Source organism: Elgaria multicarinata, chromosome 22 (genome assembly GCF_023053635.1).
Source record: "Elgaria multicarinata webbii isolate HBS135686 ecotype San Diego chromosome 22, rElgMul1.1.pri, whole genome shotgun sequence".
Lineage (NCBI taxonomy): Eukaryota > Metazoa > Chordata > Lepidosauria > Squamata > Anguidae > Elgaria > Elgaria multicarinata.
In genome coordinates, this window is record NC_086192.1 from 5,992,892 (window position 1) to 6,015,424 (window position 22,533).

The 22,533-nt window shown below is 46.0% G+C and overlaps 1 protein-coding gene across 3 annotated transcripts in view; it reads left to right on the forward strand.

The window, feature by feature from the left end:
- The window catches only part of NF1 (neurofibromin 1), a 246,516-nt gene that overhangs the window by 93,184 nt on the left and 130,799 nt on the right, over nucleotides 1-22,533 (forward strand). For all 3 annotated transcript variants that reach the window (XM_063146839.1, XM_063146838.1, XM_063146840.1), the window contains 5 exons: nucleotides 3,349-3,507; nucleotides 5,816-5,913; nucleotides 8,257-8,403; nucleotides 11,761-11,907; nucleotides 14,351-14,461. In XM_063146839.1, the coding sequence (XP_063002909.1) occupies nucleotides 3,349-3,507; nucleotides 5,816-5,913; nucleotides 8,257-8,403; nucleotides 11,761-11,907; nucleotides 14,351-14,461 (662 nt within the window). The remainder of the gene's footprint in view (nucleotides 1-3,348; nucleotides 3,508-5,815; nucleotides 5,914-8,256; nucleotides 8,404-11,760; nucleotides 11,908-14,350; nucleotides 14,462-22,533) is intronic.

The window sequence follows — 22,533 nt, forward strand, 5'->3', positions numbered from 1 at the left end:
CTGGGGAACACAGGGTGCTCTTGCACTCATGGCCTGCTCGTGGGCTTCTCAGAGGCACCTAATAGGCCCCTGTGCGAAACAGGATGCTGACCTAGATAGGCCTTTGGTCTGGTCCAGCAGGGCTACTCGTGACTTCTTACGTTCGGACCTTTCCCATGGAGGTCTTACCTAGGGTGACCCTATGAAAAGGCGGACAGGGCCCCTGTATCTTTAACAGTTGTATTGAAAAGGGAATTTCAGCAGGTGTCATTTGTACATATGGGGAACCTGGTGAAATTTCCTCTTCATCACAACAGTTAAAGCTGCGGGAGCCCTGCCCTCTTTTAAATCTGGTCACTCTAGGATAGCTCCTGCACCTTTAACTGTTGTGATGAAGAGGGAATTTCCCCATATATATAAATGACACCTGCTGAAATTCCCTTTTCTGTGCAACCGTTAAAGATACGGGAGCCATGTCCTCCTTTCCATAGGGTCACCCTATCTTACCCAACCACATTGCCAGAAGGCACCTTTGCAGCTCTTGCTCTGATGAGCTTCCAGTTTCCCCTCTGTGCTCCTACCTGTCCCCCAGTTTATTCGGTCAAGGTGCGAAAGGAGTTATCACAGCATGCCTGCTCAGCAAAGACACTTGGTGGCCACAGCTAGGCACACAACCTGCTTGTTGGCCTGTCCCGGGGAAGCAGGGCCTTGAGCCATGGCAGGAGGCGTCTTCTCCACCACCACATAAGGATGGTGGACCCCAGGAGGTGCTCTAAATACAGAGTGCATCCTTTTTAGGACCTGGCATCATTTTCTTTTAACTAACAAAGCAGTGCACTCTAGGGTGAAATTCCAAGGGGAGAATTCAGTGGTAGTCCTACTTAGAGTAGACCCACTGAAATTAATGGGGCTTTATCGTGACTACCTCAAGCCCCGTTCATTTTAGTGGTGTGCTCTTAAGTAGCTCTAATATTGGATACTGCCTCAAGACCCCTCCGGTTGCAAGTGTCCAGACCATCCTTCCCCAACCCAACGCCATCCGGAAGTGTTGGAACTATCATTTCTGTCATCCCCTAGCTGGGGATGATGGCAGTTGTAGTCCAGCACACTTGGCTGGCACCCAGCTGGCGAAAGGCGGACCTAGAGTTATGCAGCCAATTTTGTTTGTTCTATAAATTGACACGAAAACCTTCTTTGGATGTTCGTCAGCCTCTTCGGGATGGGAGATTGCCTGGAACCCCCCGACTCGTGCCACCTTGGATTCCTTAATGGAAGAAAGGCATGATGTGTGGAAATCATAGAATCATAGTATAGCAGAGCTGGAAGGGGCCTACAAGGCCATCGAGTCCAACCCCCTGCTCGATGCAGGAATCCACCCTAAAGCATCCCTGACAGATGGTTCTCCAGCTGCCTCTTGAAGGCCTCTAGTGTGGGAGAGCCCACAACCTCACCAGGCAACTGATTCCACTGTCCTACTGCTCTAACAGTCAGGAAGTTTTTCCTGATGTCCAACTGGAATCTGGCTTCCTGTAACTTGAGCCCGTTATTCCATGTCCTGCACTCTGGGAGGATCAAGAAGAGATCCTGGCCCTCCTCTGTGTGACAACCTTTTAAGTCTTTGAAGAGTGCTATCATTCTCCCCTAAATCTTCTCTTCTCCAGGCTAAACATGCCCAGTTCTTTCAGTCTCTCTTCATAGGGCTTTGTTTCCAGACCCATGATCATCCTGGTTGCCCAGGATGAACGCGGTCAACTCTTTGTGCCTTGGGCCATTGGGACTGCAGCTTGCTTGCGCTTCCTCTGAGCTCACCTAAGGTCCATGTGTTGGATGCCAGTTTTTCCGGAGGGTCCTACATGTGGGTTCAACGCGCATACAGACCCTCTGCAACATAAATGGTTGGTGCACCCGGCAGATGTGGAAAGGGTTGGAAGCATGACCCTGATCCCCCACCTGGAAGCCAGGATCACAAACCAAGGTTCAGTCCTGGGTGAGTAGGCTTGAGTGTCAAGCTTGTTGCTCATTCATGGCCTAACAGCGGTTTGTCGGAACAGTCCCATTACATCATAGCTGGGCCAGAAAGTGCAAAGATTCCAGGGGGGAAAGTGTGTGAACAAATTAATTCTGGGTGTTTTTTTTTCTTCCTTGGGATAACTACATGGAGTTCTACGAGATGCTTTATTTATTTATTTATTTATTTATTACATTTTTATACCGCCCAATAGCCGAAGCTCTCTGGGCGGTTCACAAAAATTAAGACCATAATAAAACAACCAACAGGTTAAAAGCACAAATACAAAATACAGTATGAAAAGCACAACCGGGATAAAAACCACGCAGCAAAATTGATATAAAATTAAAATACAGAGTTAAAACAGTAAAATTTAAATGTAAGTTAAAATTAAGTGTTAAAATGCTGAGAGAATAAAAAGGTCTTCAGCTGGCGACGAAAGGAGTACAGTGTAGGCGCCAGGCGGACCTCTCTGGGGAGCTCATTCCACAACCGGGGTGCCACAGCGGAGAAGGCCCTGTTCCTAGTAGCCACCTGCCTCACTTCCTTTGGCAGGGGCTCACGGAGAAGGGCCCCTGTAGATGATCTTAAGGTCCAGGCAGGTACATATGGGAGGAGGCGTTCCTTCAAATAACCTGGCCCCAAACCGTTTAGGGCTTTAAATGTCAATACCAGCACTTTGAAGTTCTATCTCCATAGTAAATACTACAAATACTCCATTACTTTCCCTATGTAGGTACTTGCAAGGGTTTTTTTTTTTTTTTTTGGCTGATTCTTGCCAGAGGTAACACCTAGGAGTGAGATGAATGTCCTATTTTCACTTACGTTTTGTTGAAAGTTGCTGCTAATGGATGCATGAATCAAAAATGTCATTTCTCTGTTGTGTTTTGGCGAGTGTTTTGAATTGTACAAATGAGCATCGTGGTTGCATTAGCCAAGTGTTACTCCAGGATTTGGGAATTACAGCCTAGGTGTAAAGACACTCTCTGGCTTCCTTTAGGTTAGCGTATTTTAAAGTGGCTTCTCTTGTTTTTATTTTGGATTATACTGATTTGCTCACTTCGCCAATGTCTGCGTGTGTTGAGACGAGAGAGAGAAACTGTGGAATGAAACCATGCCTTGTCTATACTATTATCAATAACCCTTTTCTTTCTTCCCTGTCTTCTAATAACAATTTGGCCCTCGCCTCTGGAGTCTGTTTAAATAGAACCATTTGTCCCCCTATCTTTTTGCAGTCCTGTACATGTAGAAGGATTAGCAGTGATTAGGGAGTTGGAAGGTTTTCACACTTTCTTGTCCTTGCTTGTTTCCCCCGCCTGTGTAAATCGTGTGTTTCTCCAATTTCCGCTTACGCTATTTAGGTGGTCAGTCAGCGGTTTCCTCAGAACAGCATTGGAGCCGTCGGGAGCGCCATGTTCCTGAGGTTCATCAATCCTGCAATTGTCTCTCCGTATGAGGCTGGGATTTTGGATAAGAAGCCGCCGCCGAGAATCGAAAGGGGACTGAAGTTAATGTCGAAGGTGAAGCACTCCATTGGTTTTGCGCGCGTTTGTGGGGAGCGCGGGCTTGGTGAAATCCCGCAAGGAATAATGAATGGTTTGGGGAATAAACATTCTCTTAAGGTATAAAAGCACAATTTGTGGAAAAATTAATAGTGTGTTACCACGACACAGGCTCTGAACAACAGGCCCGGCCGTGGACACTCCCTGCTCAAGCCAAGCACCACCGCTTGATACGCCTGAGGCGAGGGACAACCACCGCCTTTCTCCAAACTATGTGGAGAAAGGGGTTAGAATGGAGAAGGATTTCAATTATAAAATAATGCGCTGTGCATTATGTGTGCTGAGGTGAATCATTGTCAGAGTGGGTGCCAAATGAATAAACTTCGGATGATAAATGCCAAACAGACACGTGGGATTTTTGTGGTAGTTAAAACAAAACGATTGAAATTTATTTTTAAAAGTTCACAAGCTTTGTTTCCAACTAAAACGTTTAAAAACCTGTTTGAAACCTCTCATCCAGTCCTTTCACCCATTCACATACATGCTTTCCTGTCACACGCACATTCACTCTTGAATTTTATTGTCAGTATTGTTTGTTTTACACAAACTGTCTATCTGCACACCCCACTCAAAAGACCCCACTCTCTCTACACTGATCCTCAAACTCTCCAGAACACAAGTACTCTATACACACCAAGAGCTCAAGCGCTAAAGGCTAAAGACTCTAAGGGTACCTAAAATGTCCCTCACAATCCCCTCAGTCATTCCCTTATATATCACGCCTCCCCCCTCCTCAGACATTCTAACCACCCACTCAGGTCAACATTTTAAGCACCACAGACGTACCAATTTCAGACATACATTAGGGAACTGACTTGTGGTGTGTAACACCACAGGTGTGTCTTTGCTCTGAGGGCCTTTGCCCAGAAAGATTTAGAAAACTTCCATTTATTTGGGGAAAACCTGGGTGTGTGTTTTTCCAGAGTGGAAAAAAAACTGGAAAGCACCTTACTTTGTGAACAACAGCAATCTTTTCTCTCCCCCACCCTGATTATTCATAGCTCTGGAAACACTGCTGTAGCTTTTCTTACAAATAATTGTTTTCTGAGCATTTAAACCAGGGGTGGGCAACTTTGACTTGCTGCCAAAATTCGGTGGTGAGTCAGCAAAACACTGCTGCGCTGCTCCATTTCGGCGGCCAACCACAGTTTGTTTCCTGTGTGTTGAAGGAAAAGTCATCCTGGCTTTGCTGCTGCGCTGTCGAATTTTGGCTGAGGGGTGCACGAAAAACGCCAGGGAGCTGCATTCAGCCCACAGGCTGCGTGTTACCCACCCTGGCACTATTTAGGCCTGGTCTCTACACACGCAGCAGAACGAGGGGATGAGGTGGTAGCATTTCAAGGTGCTAAATTTAACTGAAGCACTTCGGACTATGCATTTGTGTGTCTTCCCCTATGTACATCTAAGGTCCTCCTCCGAGTGCCTACTCCAAGGGAAGCTTGGAGGATGGCAACAAGGGAGAGGGCCTTTTCAGTAGCGGCCCCCCAATTGTGAAATGATCTCCCCGACGATGCCCTCCTGGTGCCAACATTGTTATCTTTTCGGCACCAGGTTAAGACCTTTCTCTTCTCCCAGGCAGTTATCAGCATTTAACAACATGAGCTGAATTTGTCTGTTTTTAACGGACCCCAGAATAGCTGTTTTTATAAGGATACTGTTGTTTTTATGCTTTTTATGTTTTTAAACTTTGTATATTTGTTTTCAATGTTTACTGTTTTTATCTTCTGTAAACCGCCCAGAGAGCTTCGGGTATGGGGCGGCATCTAAATGCAATAAATAAATAAATAAATTCATCATTCCCTCTGAATGGAAAACTTTCACAAGAGGGAGGCCAGGCTAGAAACATTCTGCTTAATATATTAATGTGTTTGGGTTTATTTCTTTTAACTTGCAGGGAGTTGTTTTTTTTTTAATGTGGGGGAGCATTTTATTTTTTTTAAAAAAAAAGTGTTACCCACCCGTTCCTACAATCTGCTTGTATAGCCTATTATACTACCTGATTCTGCTTACAGTGTAGACCAGTCCTAAAGTCTGGCAAAGGCTTAGCTACATTTTGAGTCTTGCAGCCCGGATTAAAGCTTTAAGCGCTGTAAGCTGTGCTGGCCTTGAGGCGTTTCAAGTAAAACAGGCAGCCGGCAATTCTTTGGCATGTTCACCGTAGGCCGCATTCACGCCACCAAATGTTCCATCGTCTCAGATTAGCATGTGTTCTTTGTTAATGCCAGCTTGACTTAGGTTGCTTCAGCCCTTTTTTTAAATTATTTAGGTACTACAAAGCATTGCCAACCACGTCTTGTTTACAAAGGAAGAACATATGCGGCCTTTTAATGACTTTGTAAAAAGCAACTTTGACGCAGCACGAAGGTAAGCCGGTCTGAATGCTGAGTTTTAACGGGAAGTTTTGCCTTTACAGTCCGCTGGGGCCAAGAGGGGTTAGAGGGGAGTTGGAGGAGCCAGAGGCAAAGAGCATGTCTAGAGCAGGCATGGGTTTTTTTTTCCCCCCCCAGAGGCAACAGTTAAATAGACCCAGGGGTAGAGAGCTTGTGGAAAGCTGGCAAGTAGTTAAATCCCAAAGGCAGCAAATGCCCTTGGCTGGAGGTGTAATGCAGTATGTTCAGACCCAGAGCATGTGTCCTGGGCCCAGTGCTCTTCAATATTTTTATTAATGATTTGGACGAGGAGGTGCAGGGAACACTTATCAAATCTGCAGATGACACAAAATTGGGTGGGATAGCTAATACCCTGGAAGACAGAAACAAACTTCAAAGTGATCTTGATAGGCTGGAGTGCTGGGCTGAAAATAACAGGATGAAATTTAATAGGGATAAATGCCAAGTTCTACATCTAGGAAATAGAAACCAAAAGCACAGTTACAAGATGGGGGATACTTGGCTCAGCAATACTACAAACGAGAAGGATCTTGGAATTGTTGTAGATCACAAGCTGAAAATGAGCCAACAGTGCGATGTGGCTGCAAGAAAGGCAAATGCTATTTTGGGCTGCATTAATAGAAGTATAGCTTCCAAATCACGTGAGGTACTGGTTCCTCTCTATTCAGCCCTGGTTAGGCCTCATCTAGAGTATTGCATCCAGTTCTGGGCTCCACAATTCAAGAAGGAGGTAGACAAGCTGGAGCGTGTTCAGAGGAGGGCAACCAGGATGATCAGGGGTCTGGAAACAAAGCCCTGTGAAGTGAGACTGAAAGAACTGGGCATGTTTAGCCTGGAGAAGAGAAGGTTGAGGGGAGACATGAGAGCACTCTTCAAATACTTAAAGGGTTGTCCCACAGAAGAGGGCCAGGATCTCTTCTCGATCGTCCCAGAGTGCAGAACACGGAATAACGGGCTCAAGTTAAAGGAAGCCAGATTCCAGCTGGACATCAGGAAAAACTTCCTGACTATTAGAGCAGCACGACAATGGAATCAGTTACCTAGGGAGGTGGTGGGCTCTCCCACACTAGAGGCCTTCAAGAAGCAGCTGGACAAGCATCTGTCAAGGATGCTTTAGGGTAGATTCCTGCATTGAGCAGGGGGTTGGACTCAATGGCCTTGGAGGCCCCTTCCAACTCTGCTATTCTATGATTCTATGACTGATCCTGCACATGCGCCTTCAAGCTTAGAAGGATTTGAAGGGCGTGGGGGCGGAGGAATCAGACAAATACCTGAAAGAGAAGAGGTTTTGTCAATGGCCACGATATCTCAATGGGGGATTTCCAGGGCCAGGAACAGTGTGTCACTGAAGGCCAAATACTGGGAAGAGCGATCACTTTCCTGTCCCGCCGGTGGGCTTCCTGGAGCCATTGGGCTGACCATTACAGGGAGGGGGATTGTGGGCTCTTAGGTGGAGCAAGCAAAAAACAGAACGAAGGCACCAAAACCCGAAAGGATGCGAAAAGAGGGCCCGCTTCTCAAAAGATGCCGGTGATGAAACATGTATTGCAGCCCCACATGTTTGCGAACGAGGGGGTCTCCTCCTCCTTCTGGGGCAGTCGTAAACATCCAAATTCGCTGTCTGTTTCCCTGATGCATTCTTTTGGACTACTAGATGGGTAGCTTGGTGTGCTCCAGCAGAGCTTTTCTTCTGGGTTCTAAAAAGAAGCTGGAGGTGACGGTTAGCTTACATTGCTCACATGTGGTGTGTCGCGGCTGTTGCGGAGGCCCAAAGCAAGGAGGTAAAACACGTGTAGGCTTGTCTGGCTTTCCCTAACGTGGAGCCCTCCAGATTACGATTTCCAGCGTCACCAGTCTGCTGGGGGATGCTGGGAGTTGTAGTCCAACACATCAGGAGGGCACCACATTGGGGAAGGCTGGACTAGAAGGAGAGTACAGAAATCAGTGCCAAGCATCGTGGCTCTGGCAGCTTCCCTCCTGCTAAGCAGCTCTGAACGGGGGGCGCATGTGCTGTGCTGTGCTGTGCTGGGGAAAACCTTGAAGCTTGCTGCCCACAGGACTTTGTGTAAGCCTTTATTGAGCTGGCGAGATAGACTACAGTCTACGGCCTGAGCAACCAGCATCCCTTCCTTGGTGGGGGGGCGGGGGAATGTGGATGTTCCTGCACTGTGTGCTGGTCATTTCAGAGGTCTGGCCGTGAACGTCTTACCATCCAACCGCAATTTACCTGCCGCAGAACAAATCCGCACCACTTTTGTTGTCGTGGGAGACTTTGACGCCCTTGCTGAACACTTTGCCGGCTTCCCTCTCGCTGCAGGTTTTTCCTTGACATTGCATCCGATTGCCCAGCCAGCGACACGGTCAATCATAGCCTGTCTTTCATCAGCGATGGCAATGTCCTTGCTCTGCATCGTCTGCTCTGGAACAATCAGGAGAAGATCGGCCAATACCTTTCCAGCAACAGGTAGAAGTAACTGACCAGTGGCCAGAAGTAGTTAGAGGGGGATTTACCTTTTCACTAAGTAGTCTTTTATCCATGTGGACAAGGCCTTTATTTTGTACTGGCTCTACCTTCTACCTCTAATTCACACCGTTATTATTATTATTTATTTATATAGCACCATCAATGTACATGGTGCTGTACAGAGTAAAACAATAAATAGCAGGACCCTGCCACATAGGCTTACATTCTAATAAAGTCATAATAAAACAATAAGGAGGGGAAGAGAATGCACCAAACAGGCAGTATAAGAGTCAGAACAAAATCAAGTTTTAAAAGCTTTAGGGAAAAGAAAAGTTTTTAGCTGAGCTTTAAAAGCTGCGATTGAACTTGTAGTTCGCAAATGTTCTGGAAGAGCGTTCCAGGCGTAAGGGGCAGCGGAACAAAATGGACGAAGCCGAGCAAGGGAAGTAGAGACCCTTGGGCAGGCGAGAAACATGGCATCAGAGGAGCGAAGAGCACGAGCGGGGCAATAGTGTGAGATGAGAGAGGAAAGATAGGAAGGAGCTAGACTGTGAAAAGCTTTGAAGGTCAACAGGAGAAGTTTATATTGGATTCTGAGGTGAATTGGAAGCCAATGAAGAGATTTCAGAAGTGGAGTGACATGGTCAGAGCGGCGAGCCAAGAAGATGATCTTAGCAGCAGAGTGGTGAACAGAAACCAATGGACTGATGTGAGAAGAAGGAAGGCCAGTGAGAAGGCTCTGTGCCTGCGCGGGGACCTGGCTCGGGAAAACTTCTCTAGCTAATGGTGTTTTTAGGCAGGAACCCCTCCCCCACATCCCAGCGGTCCCCGCCTTCCCTTCAGTCCCTCTTCAACCGCCATAGTGGTGACCTTGTTGAGGCAAGCTTCTGGCTATTGAAATCAATATTCTGTATATAGTTTGGCATTTCTTTTCTATATTTTCTTTAGTTTTCTTCTATCTTTTCTCTGGTTTCCGGTTTTTCTTTATATTTCGCGGTCATTCGATCGCCCCCTTCGGGGCGTCTGGCCCTGCAAGAGCCATTAAGAAAGTGTGCTCGTTGCGGCAGCAAGTTGCCGCCCTCAGACGAACAAACAAACACACTTGTTGCCTTCTCTGTCTGGGAGAGGGGCACGTAGTTGACTCGGGTTCGAGTTGCCAAGCCTTCTCAAGACAAACCCGCCGTCACAGGTCGGACAGGCTGAAGGCAATTCTCTGGAAGCGGGCACTAGAGGCGATAGATAGTCAAACCCTACTCCTCCAGTAACAGCGCTTCAGTGTCTGGCTCTGTGGGTTCTGCCTGGATTTCACCAGTAAGGACACAACGCCATGATAGAATATATGCCGCTTGTGTCATGTCAAACCCTACTGCCCCTGTTTTGGGAGAAGATGTTTCAGGTAACCAATCAGAATCAGATTCAGAACTAGAAGACGCAGCGCCAGGCACCAGCCAGCCTGTACCAGTGGGGGAAGAAGCTCTCACGGGCCATTCCCCAGCTGGGAGTCAGCCCTCTCCAGAGCTTATCACCTCAAGGCCAAATCCTACGCACTCAGTGGGAAGTGAGATTTCTTCCGGGGGTGAGCATCCCAACAAGTTAGCTGATGCTAGGGTCCGCCGGAAGCTCAAACGCATGGGGCGGAAGGAAGGTGTGAGAAAGTCAGTTTGATTATGCCAGAACCTGCCTCCGCACCAGGCTCTCTGAAGTTACAGGCGTTTGGGAAGTGGCTTCCTGTTCTTCTTGAGCGGACAATTGTCTTGCTTTAGTTTTCATAGTTTTACCTAGGAGGACGTTTCCAAGAGGTTAGACTCCCTTCAGGTAGAAGAGACGTTTGTTGCTTAATAAAAGCTTTGTGGATTACTTAGCAAGCCTCGTCATTTGCCTCCCATCCAAAGCAGGAGTGTTCTGAGAAACACAACAGCTTGCACCTGAAGCTCCGGGTTCAAGCTCCACTCTTTCTGTTTAATTGATTTCAGGTGGGCGAGGAAGAAGAGGCGAGGCTCTGGTGCTAGTTTCAATAGTGAAACTGGCTTTAATATGGTTTTTTTTTTTTAGATGTTTTTCTTGACAACGTATAAAAGATGCGCTCGACGTTTCGGATGACTGAGAATCCTTCTTCAGGAGCAAGGATTCTCAGTCATCCGAAACGTCGAGCGCATCTTTTATACGTTGTCAAGAAAAACGTCTTTTTTAAAAACAACAACACCATATTAAAGCCAGTTTCACTATTGAAACTAGCACCAGAGCCTCGCCTCTTCTTCCTCGCCCAGCTTTAGTGGTGCTTCTCCCTTCCGCCTCTCCCCGTAGTTGATTTCAGGTGCCAGGGTTAGAAAGGCGAAGCCTGAGAACCGGACTGCTCCTTGACATTGCACGTCCAGAGCCATATGGACCTGCTTGTAGGCAGCTCCTTTCTCGAGTACACGAGGGGATGCTTCGGCCTCGCTGATTGACCACAGCCTCAAAGTGTTGGTGGTACTTCTACCCCTGCATAGCTGCAGTTGTGCAAGGGCCTAGTACAATGCACCTCCGTTGTTAGGGAAATCGGGCATTTCTGCACTTTTCTTTTTGAAAGATTGGCTATAAAGTTTTCCTTGTAAAAGCAGTCGGTGGCTGGGTTCAAACAATCCCCGGGGGGAAATGAAGCCACTTCTTTTCCCTGCCTGCATGTGCTGCTCACACTACCGCCATTTCTCGAATTACCTGAGACGCAGTGCAGGTTAACGTGTCGTCTGATTGTGTCGCTGAGGTGTGCAGAGGAGGTGGCCTCTAAACCACCCCACAACCCACGGCTTGTGGTAGGGACTGTGGGGTATTTTAGAAGCTAACCCTGCTGCGTGCTTCACTGGGTTTGGCTGACATAATAACCCAAGCTGCATTGCGGTTAATTAGGGAAATAGCGGTTGCGCAAGGCGGGGAAAAGAAGCCACGGTGGTTTCTTTTTCCTCTGTGGTTGTCCGAACCCAGCCAATACTTCAGCATAGAGCAAGCCAAAGATCAGATATGAGAGAAGGGGAGGGGAGTTGTGGGAGCTTCAAATCCGTCTTAGATTGGGGAAGAGAAGAATTGCAGTTGGGGACATACATCTGCACAGAATGGGACTCCTCGGTTCACATATTTTAATAAACCTTGGATTGCAGGGGGGAGGGTTGCTCTTTGAGACCAGAAGTGTTCTCTGCGCTTGCAGGGAGCAAACTGGGTTTCCTGATGTAAATAGAGCCAAGTGGTTTACACACTAAAAGTGCTAAATAGGTATGTGACTGACTACCAGCGACCACTTCAGAGCAAAAGCGAAGGAAATAAGAAGCCCATCTGTTTCCAATTTCTGTAGGAGTGTATTGCTAAAATATCGTTGTCTTCTAGGGACCACAAAGCTGTTGGAAGGCGTCCGTTTGACAAGATGGCGACTTTGCTTGCTTACCTTGGTCCTCCTGAGCACAAGCCCGTGGCCGACACCCAGTGGTCCAGCATAAATCTCACCAGTTCCAAGTTTGAGGAATTTATGACTCGGTAATAGCCAGTGAATACTTGCGTGGCTTGTTTATTTATTTATTATTTTATTTGTTAACTCGCAGAATAACGTTAATCCTTCTGCTTGTTTCTGATTCTGTTCTTCACCACTCTCTCTCGAGGAGGAGGGAAGTGGCTCTCAGTGGACACGGGCAGCACTGGGCAAGGCATGCTGGGATGTGTAGCCGTTTCAGAGAACGTGGGCGATCCCCCGAGACCTCTGAAATGCCCATACCTCCCAGCGTGGCTTCAGTGTTTTCCAGGTGGCCCCATCCTCTGAGAGGTGCTTCCTTGGCAGTTGCTGGGACTTGTAGGCATCAGTGTAGGATTTGTTTAAAGTTATTTAAAATAGTTAAACTGCAAAACGACAACGGTTTTTAGGATTTGGGGGGGGTACATTGTACAGGAAGACCATTCAGCACCCCAAATTTCAGGTTTGTAGCTCATCTAGAAGGGGGTAAACATTTATTTATATTTATTATTATTTATTATATTTATTTGTATCCCGCCTTTTGCCCAATACTGGGCCTCAAGGCGGTATTACAAAGTTTAAAACATACGTTTTAAAACTTAGGAAAAGAAATGTTAAAAAAAAAAGTTTAAAATACACAACAAAATTATAAGTCAGTAGGGGGAGAAAATAAAACAAACAAATAAGGGGACAGGCCCTCGCCTTGGTGTCGCCCCCTTCGGAGGTGACCCCGCTGGTGGCGGACCCACCCCCAAAGGCACCTGCCTCTTAAGCTCCCAGTCCCAAGAAGATGTTGCAGCTGGGGGTGAGATGGTTCTGTGCTGGGAGCCTGAGTCTGCTAGGAGGCAGCTGGAAGGTTCCTCAGACTAGGCAAACCCCCAAGGCAGGACAACAGCAGCCCCTGATTGGCCCCTTGCTTTTTAGGCTTCCTCTCCTGGTTGGATCAGACGGACACGATCCCAGGTCGCAGGAGCCTGCCTCTTAAGCTCCCAGTCCCAAAAAGATGTTGCAGCTGGGGGTGAGATGGTTCTCATTTCCAGACATACAAACCCACACACATACGCTCAGCTTTAGATAGATAAATAGATAGATAGATGGCACTTATATACCAATAAATATAATATCTAAGCAGTTGACATATAACAATAGTAAAATTCGTTGTTTAAAATACACTATTAAAGAACATTTACAATAATAAAAAGTCATTACAGAAGCCAGTATAATGGAGCATCAACATGTTTAATTACGATGCATTATAAACCTGTGAGCTTGTGTCATCAGCTGCGTTTTCAGGAGGCCTTTAAAATGCGCCACATTTTCTGCCTCCTGAGCCGCATAGGGAGGGTGTTTCAGAGGGTTATAGGTGCCATTGCCGAGAAGGTCTGCTTTTCAGATATCACGTGGCGACAGTCTTGGTCTTGGTCTAACCAGCAAGGCCTCCTCTGAAGATCTTAATAGATAGCTGTGGTTATGAATGAATGAAATCTTTATTGCTAAGAGCGATAAGCCGTCACAATTTAACATAGTTAGAAAAACAAAATACAAGTGAAAAGATGAGCTGTATGTAAATGGAATAAAAAGAGATAATTTAAAATACAATAAAAAAGCTAAACAAAAATACAAGAGTATGAAAATACAAAATCACATTTACATAAGTTAAGAGCTCCACAGTGGGGTACTAGAACAAGCACTCTGCCAGGTATCCTGGTCCCAAGTTGTTTACGGTTTTGTATGTCAAGAACATAACCTTGATCATAGCTCCATAGTTAATAGGCAGCCAGTGTGGATCTTTTAGCACAAGGGTAATATGAACATTGCTCGGTGTCTCATGGAGCAGCCTAGCTGCCGCTTCTGAACCAGGCCTAATGGTAGCCCCACACAGGATGCATTACAATAATCTAGTTCCAAGCTTGCCCGTGCTTGAACCACAGTGGCTAGGTTCTCGCTCTCTCCAGGAACGGGTGTAGCTGTCACACCAACCAAAGTTGGCAGTGTGCACTCCGAGTCACCGAGGTCACCTGGGCTTCAGTAACAGAGATGATGAATTTGTGTCAAAATTATTCTTTCTTAATTTAAGCATGAATCTGTTGCAAGACTGAACAGAACAGGCCTTTCCACGTTTTCCCTCCATTTTGAATATTGATGATGTCTCTGCTCCCACAACGTCTCGCACACTGAGATTTCAGGGTTTAGCTGTATCTCAAGAGTATTTGTGTAAATACTCTTTATATTGTATTTTATATTATGGTTTTATACTGTTGTTTTATACTTTGAATGTTTTTAATTTTTGTGAACCGCCCAGAGAGCTCCGGCTATTGGGCGGTATAGAAATGTAATAAAATAAATAAATAAATAAATAAATGTTCCCCTGTGTGATGGAAGTGTTCTGGGTAAACCTGAAACAGATGGCAAGCAGTTTCTGTTTTGTGGGGAATGTGAACTGATGTCTTTATGCTTCTATTACATTTGTAGGCATCAGGTGCATGAAAAGGAGGAGTTCAAGGCCCTGAAAACACTAAATATTTTCTACCAAGCTGGAACATCAAAAGCCGGCAATCCTGTTTTCTATTACATTGCCCGCCGGTAAGACAACTTCTCATTCTCCTCTAATATTTACAATTCAAAGCTGAATGTTTATATGAAGGAGGAAACAAGTGCATTTTGCTGCTTCTCAAACTATGACTCATCAGTCTTTTCAATTATTTTCATTGTATTATGAAAACGCTGGCAATATGGGGTGTGAGTACATGCAAAAATATGCCATCAAATGTCTCTAGTGCTAACTTTAAAAGAACTGTAAATAGGGATTTTTACCATAATCTTAACTGGCGCTTTATGCAGGCAAGTCCTTTGTGTCTGCGGGGCTTGCCTTATAGTCTTTTCAGAGTTGGGGAAAGCTATTTCTAACTGTTCCCCAAGTTAGGAGCCCTAAATTCACATAGATGTCGATGGGATTTGAACGATCAGGATTTGATGATCAGGAAAGGGATCATCAGGTTGTGTTGCATAGCTCAGTAGAGGTGTCACACCAGTAACTTCGTTCACACAATAACGTAAACTCAAGGTTGAGTGTGGGTTGTTGAAACATGGGCTGTTGTGTGGTCTGAACCCAGCCGTGATAATAAACCTTGGTTTGGTAACCACAAACAACCCATAGTTCCCAACCCAACAACAAACCATGGGTTCTCTTCATGGGTTGCTTGTGGTTAACAAAGCATGGTTTATTATTGTGTCTGGGTTCAGATAACACAACAACCCACACTCAGCCTTGCTGTGTGAACCCAGTCAGTGTGTGGCTGCTGTGAACAAGGCAAATCCCATGTTGGGGGCCATTAGGAAAGCCATTGCTTTCAACTCACCACCACATGTGTTGGACTGTAATTCTCATTACTCCCAGCCAACATGGCCATGGTGTAGGCCTTTCCTGATAAAGGTGCCCAAAAGAACTTCATAAGTGAAGTGGTATATATTGTGGGGAGGGGATCCTTGTACAATGAGATCTATTTCTCTATAGGCAGATTGTCATGGGTGAAGCAGCCTCAAGTCTTACAAGCAGGAAGCTTAAATTGTGCAGGGTTTTGTTTTTTTAAGACACCCTCTGCTTTGCGTTCTCTTTTGGAAAATGAAAGCGGCCTTTGTACAAATTTGGAATACTATGTAGAGTTCTGCTTGCTGTGCTTCAAAAGGGTTATTGTAGAGCTGTAAAAGGTGCCGAAAAGGGCAGCCAGAATGATCAAGGGACTGGAGCGCTTTCACTATGGGGAAAGTTCACAATGTTTGGGTCTCTTTAGCTTAGAGACCTATCTATGCATGATATCTATGCGTATCATGCATGATAGAAGATGCATAAAATGTTGCGTGGTGTGGAGACTTCCAAGAGGCGTTGCTTTTCCTCCCTCTTGTATAATACTAAAACCCGGAGTCGTCCAGTGAAGCTAAATGGTGAGAGAGTCAGGACCGTGCGCTAAGCTTGCCCATAGAATTTGCTACCACACAATTAGTGATGGCCACCAACTTGGAAGGCTTGAGAAGAGATTAGACAAATTCATGGAAGACAAGGCTATCAATTGCTACTAGTCCTCAAGGACATATATTTCCTCCGTTATCAGAGGCAGTACACAAACAGGAGGGTGCTGTTGTGCTTTTGCTTTGTTTGTGGACTTTCCATAGGCATTGGTTTGGCCACTGTGAGAAGACAATACTGGGTGGGATAAGCCATTGGTCTGATCCAGTACAGCTGTTGTTACATTCGATGTACAGAGCGAATAGCTCCTACCTGTGCACAGCTCTAAGTGAGAATTCAATTGTATTTTTTGTATTTGACCGTGAAGCATACAATGAGAGAGCAAATTGATACTGCTGTACGGGCATATATGTATTTATAAACCTTTTATCAACAGTTGCAGAAACTAGGAACTTCACTCTCCTGACCCTGAACTGATAACAAAATAACTTTGGTCACTGCTAGTGTGTACACCAAAGACTGTATTGCGCGCACATCTGTGTCACTGTTTGTTCTTCATTGCTTCTGCGAACTGTTCAGTACACATATTTGTTCTTGAGCTAAGTGAGATGTTTGTCAAGAACATGTTTTGCTACACAATTGGCTGTGTCGCCCTGTGTCAAGGGGACAGAAAAGATGCAAGGCTTTGGGCCCTTTTGACGAGGGAGGGAGCGGGGACGTTCGTTGAATTGAAATGGGAAATCACAGCTGTGCAGTTGTGCTGACTTGCATAGTGGCCCTAGGTGCACTGGCATTCGTTCTTTTGACTCCTTTCTTTTCCCCCTGTGACATTTGTTTTGAATTAACCCTTCCCCCTCCCCTACATGGTCTCCCTTTTCTGCTGCCCACATCCTTTATGGTTTAAGGTGTAAAAAGGTGACTCTTTCTCAGACAACTTCCTATGTTCAACTTCTTTCAGCCCAAGGGCCAAATTCAATTCCCAAGATGCTCCGGGAGGGGGGGGCTGCCTTCCAGTGGTGGGCGGGGCTGAAGGCAAAAGGCGCGGGGGCATTTTAATAAAGCAAACACCCAGCAAAGCAGCAATAAGGGATTTTACAATTCTGGGGAAACTGCACAAAAGCTGGGAAATCACCAAACTATCTGTGTTTGGAAAGGGGCGGGGCCAGAGAGTGTTGCCTTCTGGGAACCCCCAGAGGTCTGGATGGTAGCCCCTGGGACTTAAGGTTCTCCATGAAATAGTCTTGCTGATCAGTGAAGTTGGGCACTACTGAGGACAAGAAACGAATGCTGGGTGTGTCGAGACGTACAGCTTTTCTTGCGCACTGGTTGCAACGCAGGGGATGAGCGTCCGTGGAATTTGTGACCCGGGGAGGGCAGAGGGGGAGTTAAAGAAAAGAAGCTGTAAAAAGTAGCCCGTAGTGTTCGGTTATGTAAAAATATGAAATAGATGCCAGGCGCCTTGCTTCCCTGAGTCAAGATTATAGATCCCTTGTGACATTCAGTTTTGGCTGAAATGAGTCCTGGCCGTGTAGACTTGGATGCCCTGACTTCATGGCAGAGTGGCCATGCGGGGAGGGACCATAGCTCAATTGCGCAACCCCTGCCTGGCCTGCCGAAAGCCCTGGGTTCGCTCCTGGGCACACTTTCTAGTTAAAAGGGGGCAGGTTTCGGGCAGTGGCAAAAACAGTTCTCTGCCTGATAACCTGGAGAGCTGCAGCCCGCCACTTAGAGGTGGCAGTAATGGGTTAGATGAACCCATAGTCTGACCTGGTATAGGACAACATCCTTTCTTTCTCCCGTGTATCATTCAGGTAGGTGACTGTCCACGATTGGGAGCCCCCAAGTCTTTTGGCTGCAGGTTACCCATCAGAAAATGACCTCTTTTTCTGGATTTAGAATGAAGATGGCTTTCCTGAAATTGTGTGTGCATAGCTCAGTAAAAGCAGGTGCTTAGTCACCTGGAACGTGTTTTTTTTTTTTTTTACGAGAGACACGCCTGTTGTAATTTCATAATTTATTAAGGCCTCCAGCCATTTATGATAAAGTGAATTTCATTTTAATACGAGGCACGAGACATAACTTCCTGGTCTGCCTTTTGACTGCTTTTCCGGAATAGTCCACTTGTGTCTTGAGCCCCTTGGCTTTTAAATATGTCTTCGTTTCTGCAGTCTGTAGTCCGTTTCTGCGGCCAACTTCCACTTTTTGTTTTACCACGTAAGGCCTCTTTAATACAGAAACTTGCTTAAATGCATTTTACCCTGTTAAGAATATTCCATCGTTGTTGACATTCCATCATCATTGACAATCAGCTTGGCTTGCGTTACAGAGGGAAACCAAGGGAGAATTAATATGCCTTGACCAACCGTAGCACTTGCAGGTCTAGATTTGCCATCTGAGAAATTTAACATTGCAAAGAAAAATTGGGACGTGAACATTTGAAACCCGCGGATTTGCTAACAGAATGCACGCTTGCTAGAAACACACAGTGATGATGGTAAAGGGTCATTGATTTGAGTGAGATTCAATTTTCCTGAATTTTGCTTACAATACAGGTGACAAACAGGGTAACTTAAAGTGTATATTCACAAAGAAAAGACACAAAGGCAAATAAAGTGAAGAGGAGCGGGACTGCGGCCCCAGGAACGCTGCCGTGGGAGTTGGCCTTTGTGGTGTGCGCTGTGGCATTTGCTTTGGTAGCTGCAGCGGTAGATGATACTTGAGCGGAAACTAAATGGCATTCGTACAAAATCGCGAGCACCAGTGTGAGCCAAAGCCATTTCGACAGCCTCTTCATCCTGCATTTTTAACATGGAACATTAGTTAACAATGTGCGGGTTTCTACAAGAATGGACTTTCCTCGTTATCTGTCCTTGTAGCGTGATCCAAAGTAGGGGTCCCCAACGCGGCACCCAAGGGAGTAAAAGTGCCCACGGGGACCTCCAGGGGTACCCTCCAAACTCTCCCTGCCCTCTTAAAAAATGTTTTAGGAAAAAAATTGACAATGTTAGGGCGCTTTTCTTTCTTTCCCTTTCTAGCCTCTAGCTTTGCTCTTTCTCTTCCCCTCTCCCCCTTTGCCTTGCTATTTCCTCCTGCCTCCCAGCTTCTAGCCTCACTATTTCTCCCTGCCCCCTGCTTAGTTCATTCTTGACTAGGCAGGCCCCCACGGCAGCCATTCTCTGACTAGCTACACCCAACGTGGGAGCCATTTTGTGGTGGCGCCCACAGCAGTTTCTCAAATCCCCAAGTGTGCCCACGGGTCAGCAAAGATTGGCTATCCCTGATGCAAAGCAAACCGCCCAGAGAGCTTCGGCCGTTGGGCGGTATAAAAATGAAATAAATAAATAAATAAACAAACAAACAAACATTTACTCAAAAGCCCCACTGACTTCTGCTGGACAACTCCCTATTGGAGTTCAGGATTTCAGACTTATTTGAGCTGCTCTAACCTTAGTGTCTTCGAATCAGAAACAAGTTCAAATGTCTAAAATGTAAACTTTGGGGGGGTCGTCCTCAGATCTACACACGCAAGAACATTGATTACAAGTGGGGGCTGCAGCAAATCATTTCTGGGTTGAACATTTCTCCTGTTCAAGTTTCTGGCCAGCCATGCCCTCTTCCAGGTTACTCTGTTCCATCCCTGCACCCCACCGTGTGATCGGTCTCCCCAGTCAGAACCCTATCGCCTACTGAGCTTGCTCAGCCCTCATTGAGTAGTTTGGGTGTTTTGAACTTCTGCTACTTGCGGGGTCCCCCCAAGCCTGCTGATACTCTTCAGTGATGCTTCCGTTTTGGCAGCATAACTATCTACAGTTGGAGAATGAGTTCACCATTAGCAAAATGATCTAATTTCCAAGTTATTTTCTCCACCACATTTGGCTTAGTTCTAATCTACAGAATCATTTTTTTTAGGTGTAGATCTCTGGAGCTTGCAGAGAATTGGGGGGGGGGGAATGGCCTACCCCAAACACTAAAATGAACAAGAATATAAATGTTTTCAATTTTATTAAAAGATTTATGACTTGCTTCTCAAACAAGATTCCAAAGCCTTATACGTCATACTTCAGCATTTAAATATCTTTCTTTATGAAATCATGGGTATCCTGCCTTTTGCCTCTCAAAAAACGGAGACAATTGAAACAAAACCCAGAACAAAAATCTGTTTAGCAGGCAAGATCTCATAGAGGCCAAAGGCCTTTTGAGAAGGCGTCTGTGAAGGGACCTCTTCCCCTTGTAGAGAAGAGGCTAATACTGAGAGAGGCTGGATGGCCTCTGGCTCCGAAGTGAATTCATAGCAAAAGCAAGATGCAAACTGAGGGCTTCCTAATCTAATCCCGTAACTCTGTGCAATGCCAGAAATGAGGTCGTGTCTTGTTCTGAAGCCAAGTTTACCCCTGAAGGCTTAATGCTGCAATCCTACGCCTGTGTACTCAGAAGTCATTGCCATTGACTTCACTGGGACTTACTTCCAGGTAAGTGTGCATAGGACTGCAGCCTTCCAGATTACACATCAGCTGCTCTTCCTTTGATCGGAGCGGCAGAACTTAAGCAAGAATCATAGAATCATATAGAATATATCATAGAATCATAGCAGAGTTGGAAGGGGCCTACAAGGCCATCGAGTCCAACCCCCTGCTCAATGCAGGAATCCACCCTAAAGCATCCCCGACAGAGGGTTGTCCATCTGTTCCCTTGGATCTCTGAACCTTAAACTGGATGCTTCACTGTTTTTTAGAGTTCCTTTGTACATTAATGTGTGGGTTGGTTTGTTGCTAAGGACGGAAGTACAGTGGAGTGAGAGAGGCTTTGAAAAATGGAGACTGGAACTTTTGGGTGGACCTGGAAACTTTCCTGGGTTTAGAGCTGAAAGCCTCAGCCAAGACACCACTGACTGCAGATGCTTAACCCTTGATGACTTTGAAGCCATTCCACGGATTCATGCACTTGGGATGAACCCAGCAGAACAGGCTGTCTGCCAGTGATGATTCTTTCAGCACAGGATTTGAAATCATTCTTGGACTTTGTGTTGTCGGGATCCGCCCTCGGTGCTAGGTAACACCTGCCTACATGTTGACGTTTTTTTCCTGAGTAACTGAGAGAACTGGGAGCATTTTTAATTTTCAGGTTTTTAATTATTATTTTTAGGCTGGGGTTCTTCACTCTATTTTAAGTAGGTGTATTTGCTTTAGTAGATATACATTAAATTAACTGTGACTCTCTGGTTTCTGCAAGCTGTATCTTGTTCTGTGTCGAGTTACCTTATTTTGTAGCTGGTTCTGTGAATCCAACCTTGGCCAGGTGACAAGATTCATAGCTTTTAATCTTTGAAAATGCCACTGCTCCAAAATCACATACGGATATTTGTAGGAACAAAACTCGCAGATCTGATTCCACCGCAACCCGGTGGAATCATAGTGGCGCAATCCAGTGGCTGCATATTTTTCAAAATCAAAACATCAGCTCTTAATTTGAGGCTATGGCTGGGTTGGCACAATCGCAGGCAGAAAGCACCCATGATGGCTTGTTTCCCTGAATGTGCTGCTCGTATGCCTGGCATTTGTTTAATTACCCGTGCCGCATCATGGCTTGTAGTACTGTATTTCTTTGATTGTAAGACACCATCGATTGTAAGATGCACACTAATTTCAGTACCACCAACAGGAAAAAAAAACCCACCTAAGACACACCCGTGATTCTAAGACGCACCCCATTTTTAAAGAAGTTTATATGGGGAAAAAAGTGCGTCTTAGAATCGAAGAAATAGGGTATCATCCGCACCCAGCATGCGGCAGCACGCTTCTAACCCACCCACAACCCCTGCTGCAAACCATAGGTTGTGAATGGGTTAGAAGACCCCCTGGGGTGTCGGTGGAATCAGTTACCTAGGGAGGTTGTGGGCTCTCCCACACTAAAGGCCTTCAAGAGGCAGCTGGACAACCATCTATCAGGGATGCTTTAGGGTGGATTCCTGCATTGAACAGGGGGTTGGAGTCGATGGCCTTGTAGGCCCCTTCCAACTCTGCTATTCTATGATTCTATGATTCTATGACTGTTAGAGCAGTATGGCAATGGAACCAGTGACCTAGGGAGGTTGTGGGCTCTCCCACCCTGGAGGCCTTCAAGAGGCAGCTGGACAACCATCTGTCAGGGATGCTTTAGGGTGGATTCCTGCATTGAGCAGGGGGTTGGACTCCATGGCCTTGTAGGCCCCTTCCAACTCTACTCTTCTATGATTCTATGTTACACCACGCACCGGATTCGGATGACATAGCAACCCGTGATGCACCCCAGGTAAGTATACAAATAGCAGGAAGGGGGCAGGAGAAACAACCCACGCTGCATGGTTTCCCCTGCTGTTCGTGCAAACCTGGCCTATGAATTACCTTTCTAAAATACGCATATGCTCAGTTAATTCCTTAATTCATTGTTCCATACCTGTTCTCAGTCTCAGGTGCTTTCGATGAGAGAATAGCGCAGACACCTCTGAGGGGTTCCCTTGTGTTCAGCTGATGATTGTCCTGCTCATTTCTGCCATTTAAATATCATTCCAGAATGTTTATGTAAATGCAAGCCTCAAAACGATTGGCTCCCGGGGCTTGTGAATGCCTCACTGTCACTTTTTCCAGGGCAACGAACACAAACATGAAATGATTTTCCCTCAGCATTTCATGGAGGAAGTAAGTGTGCGTGTTTC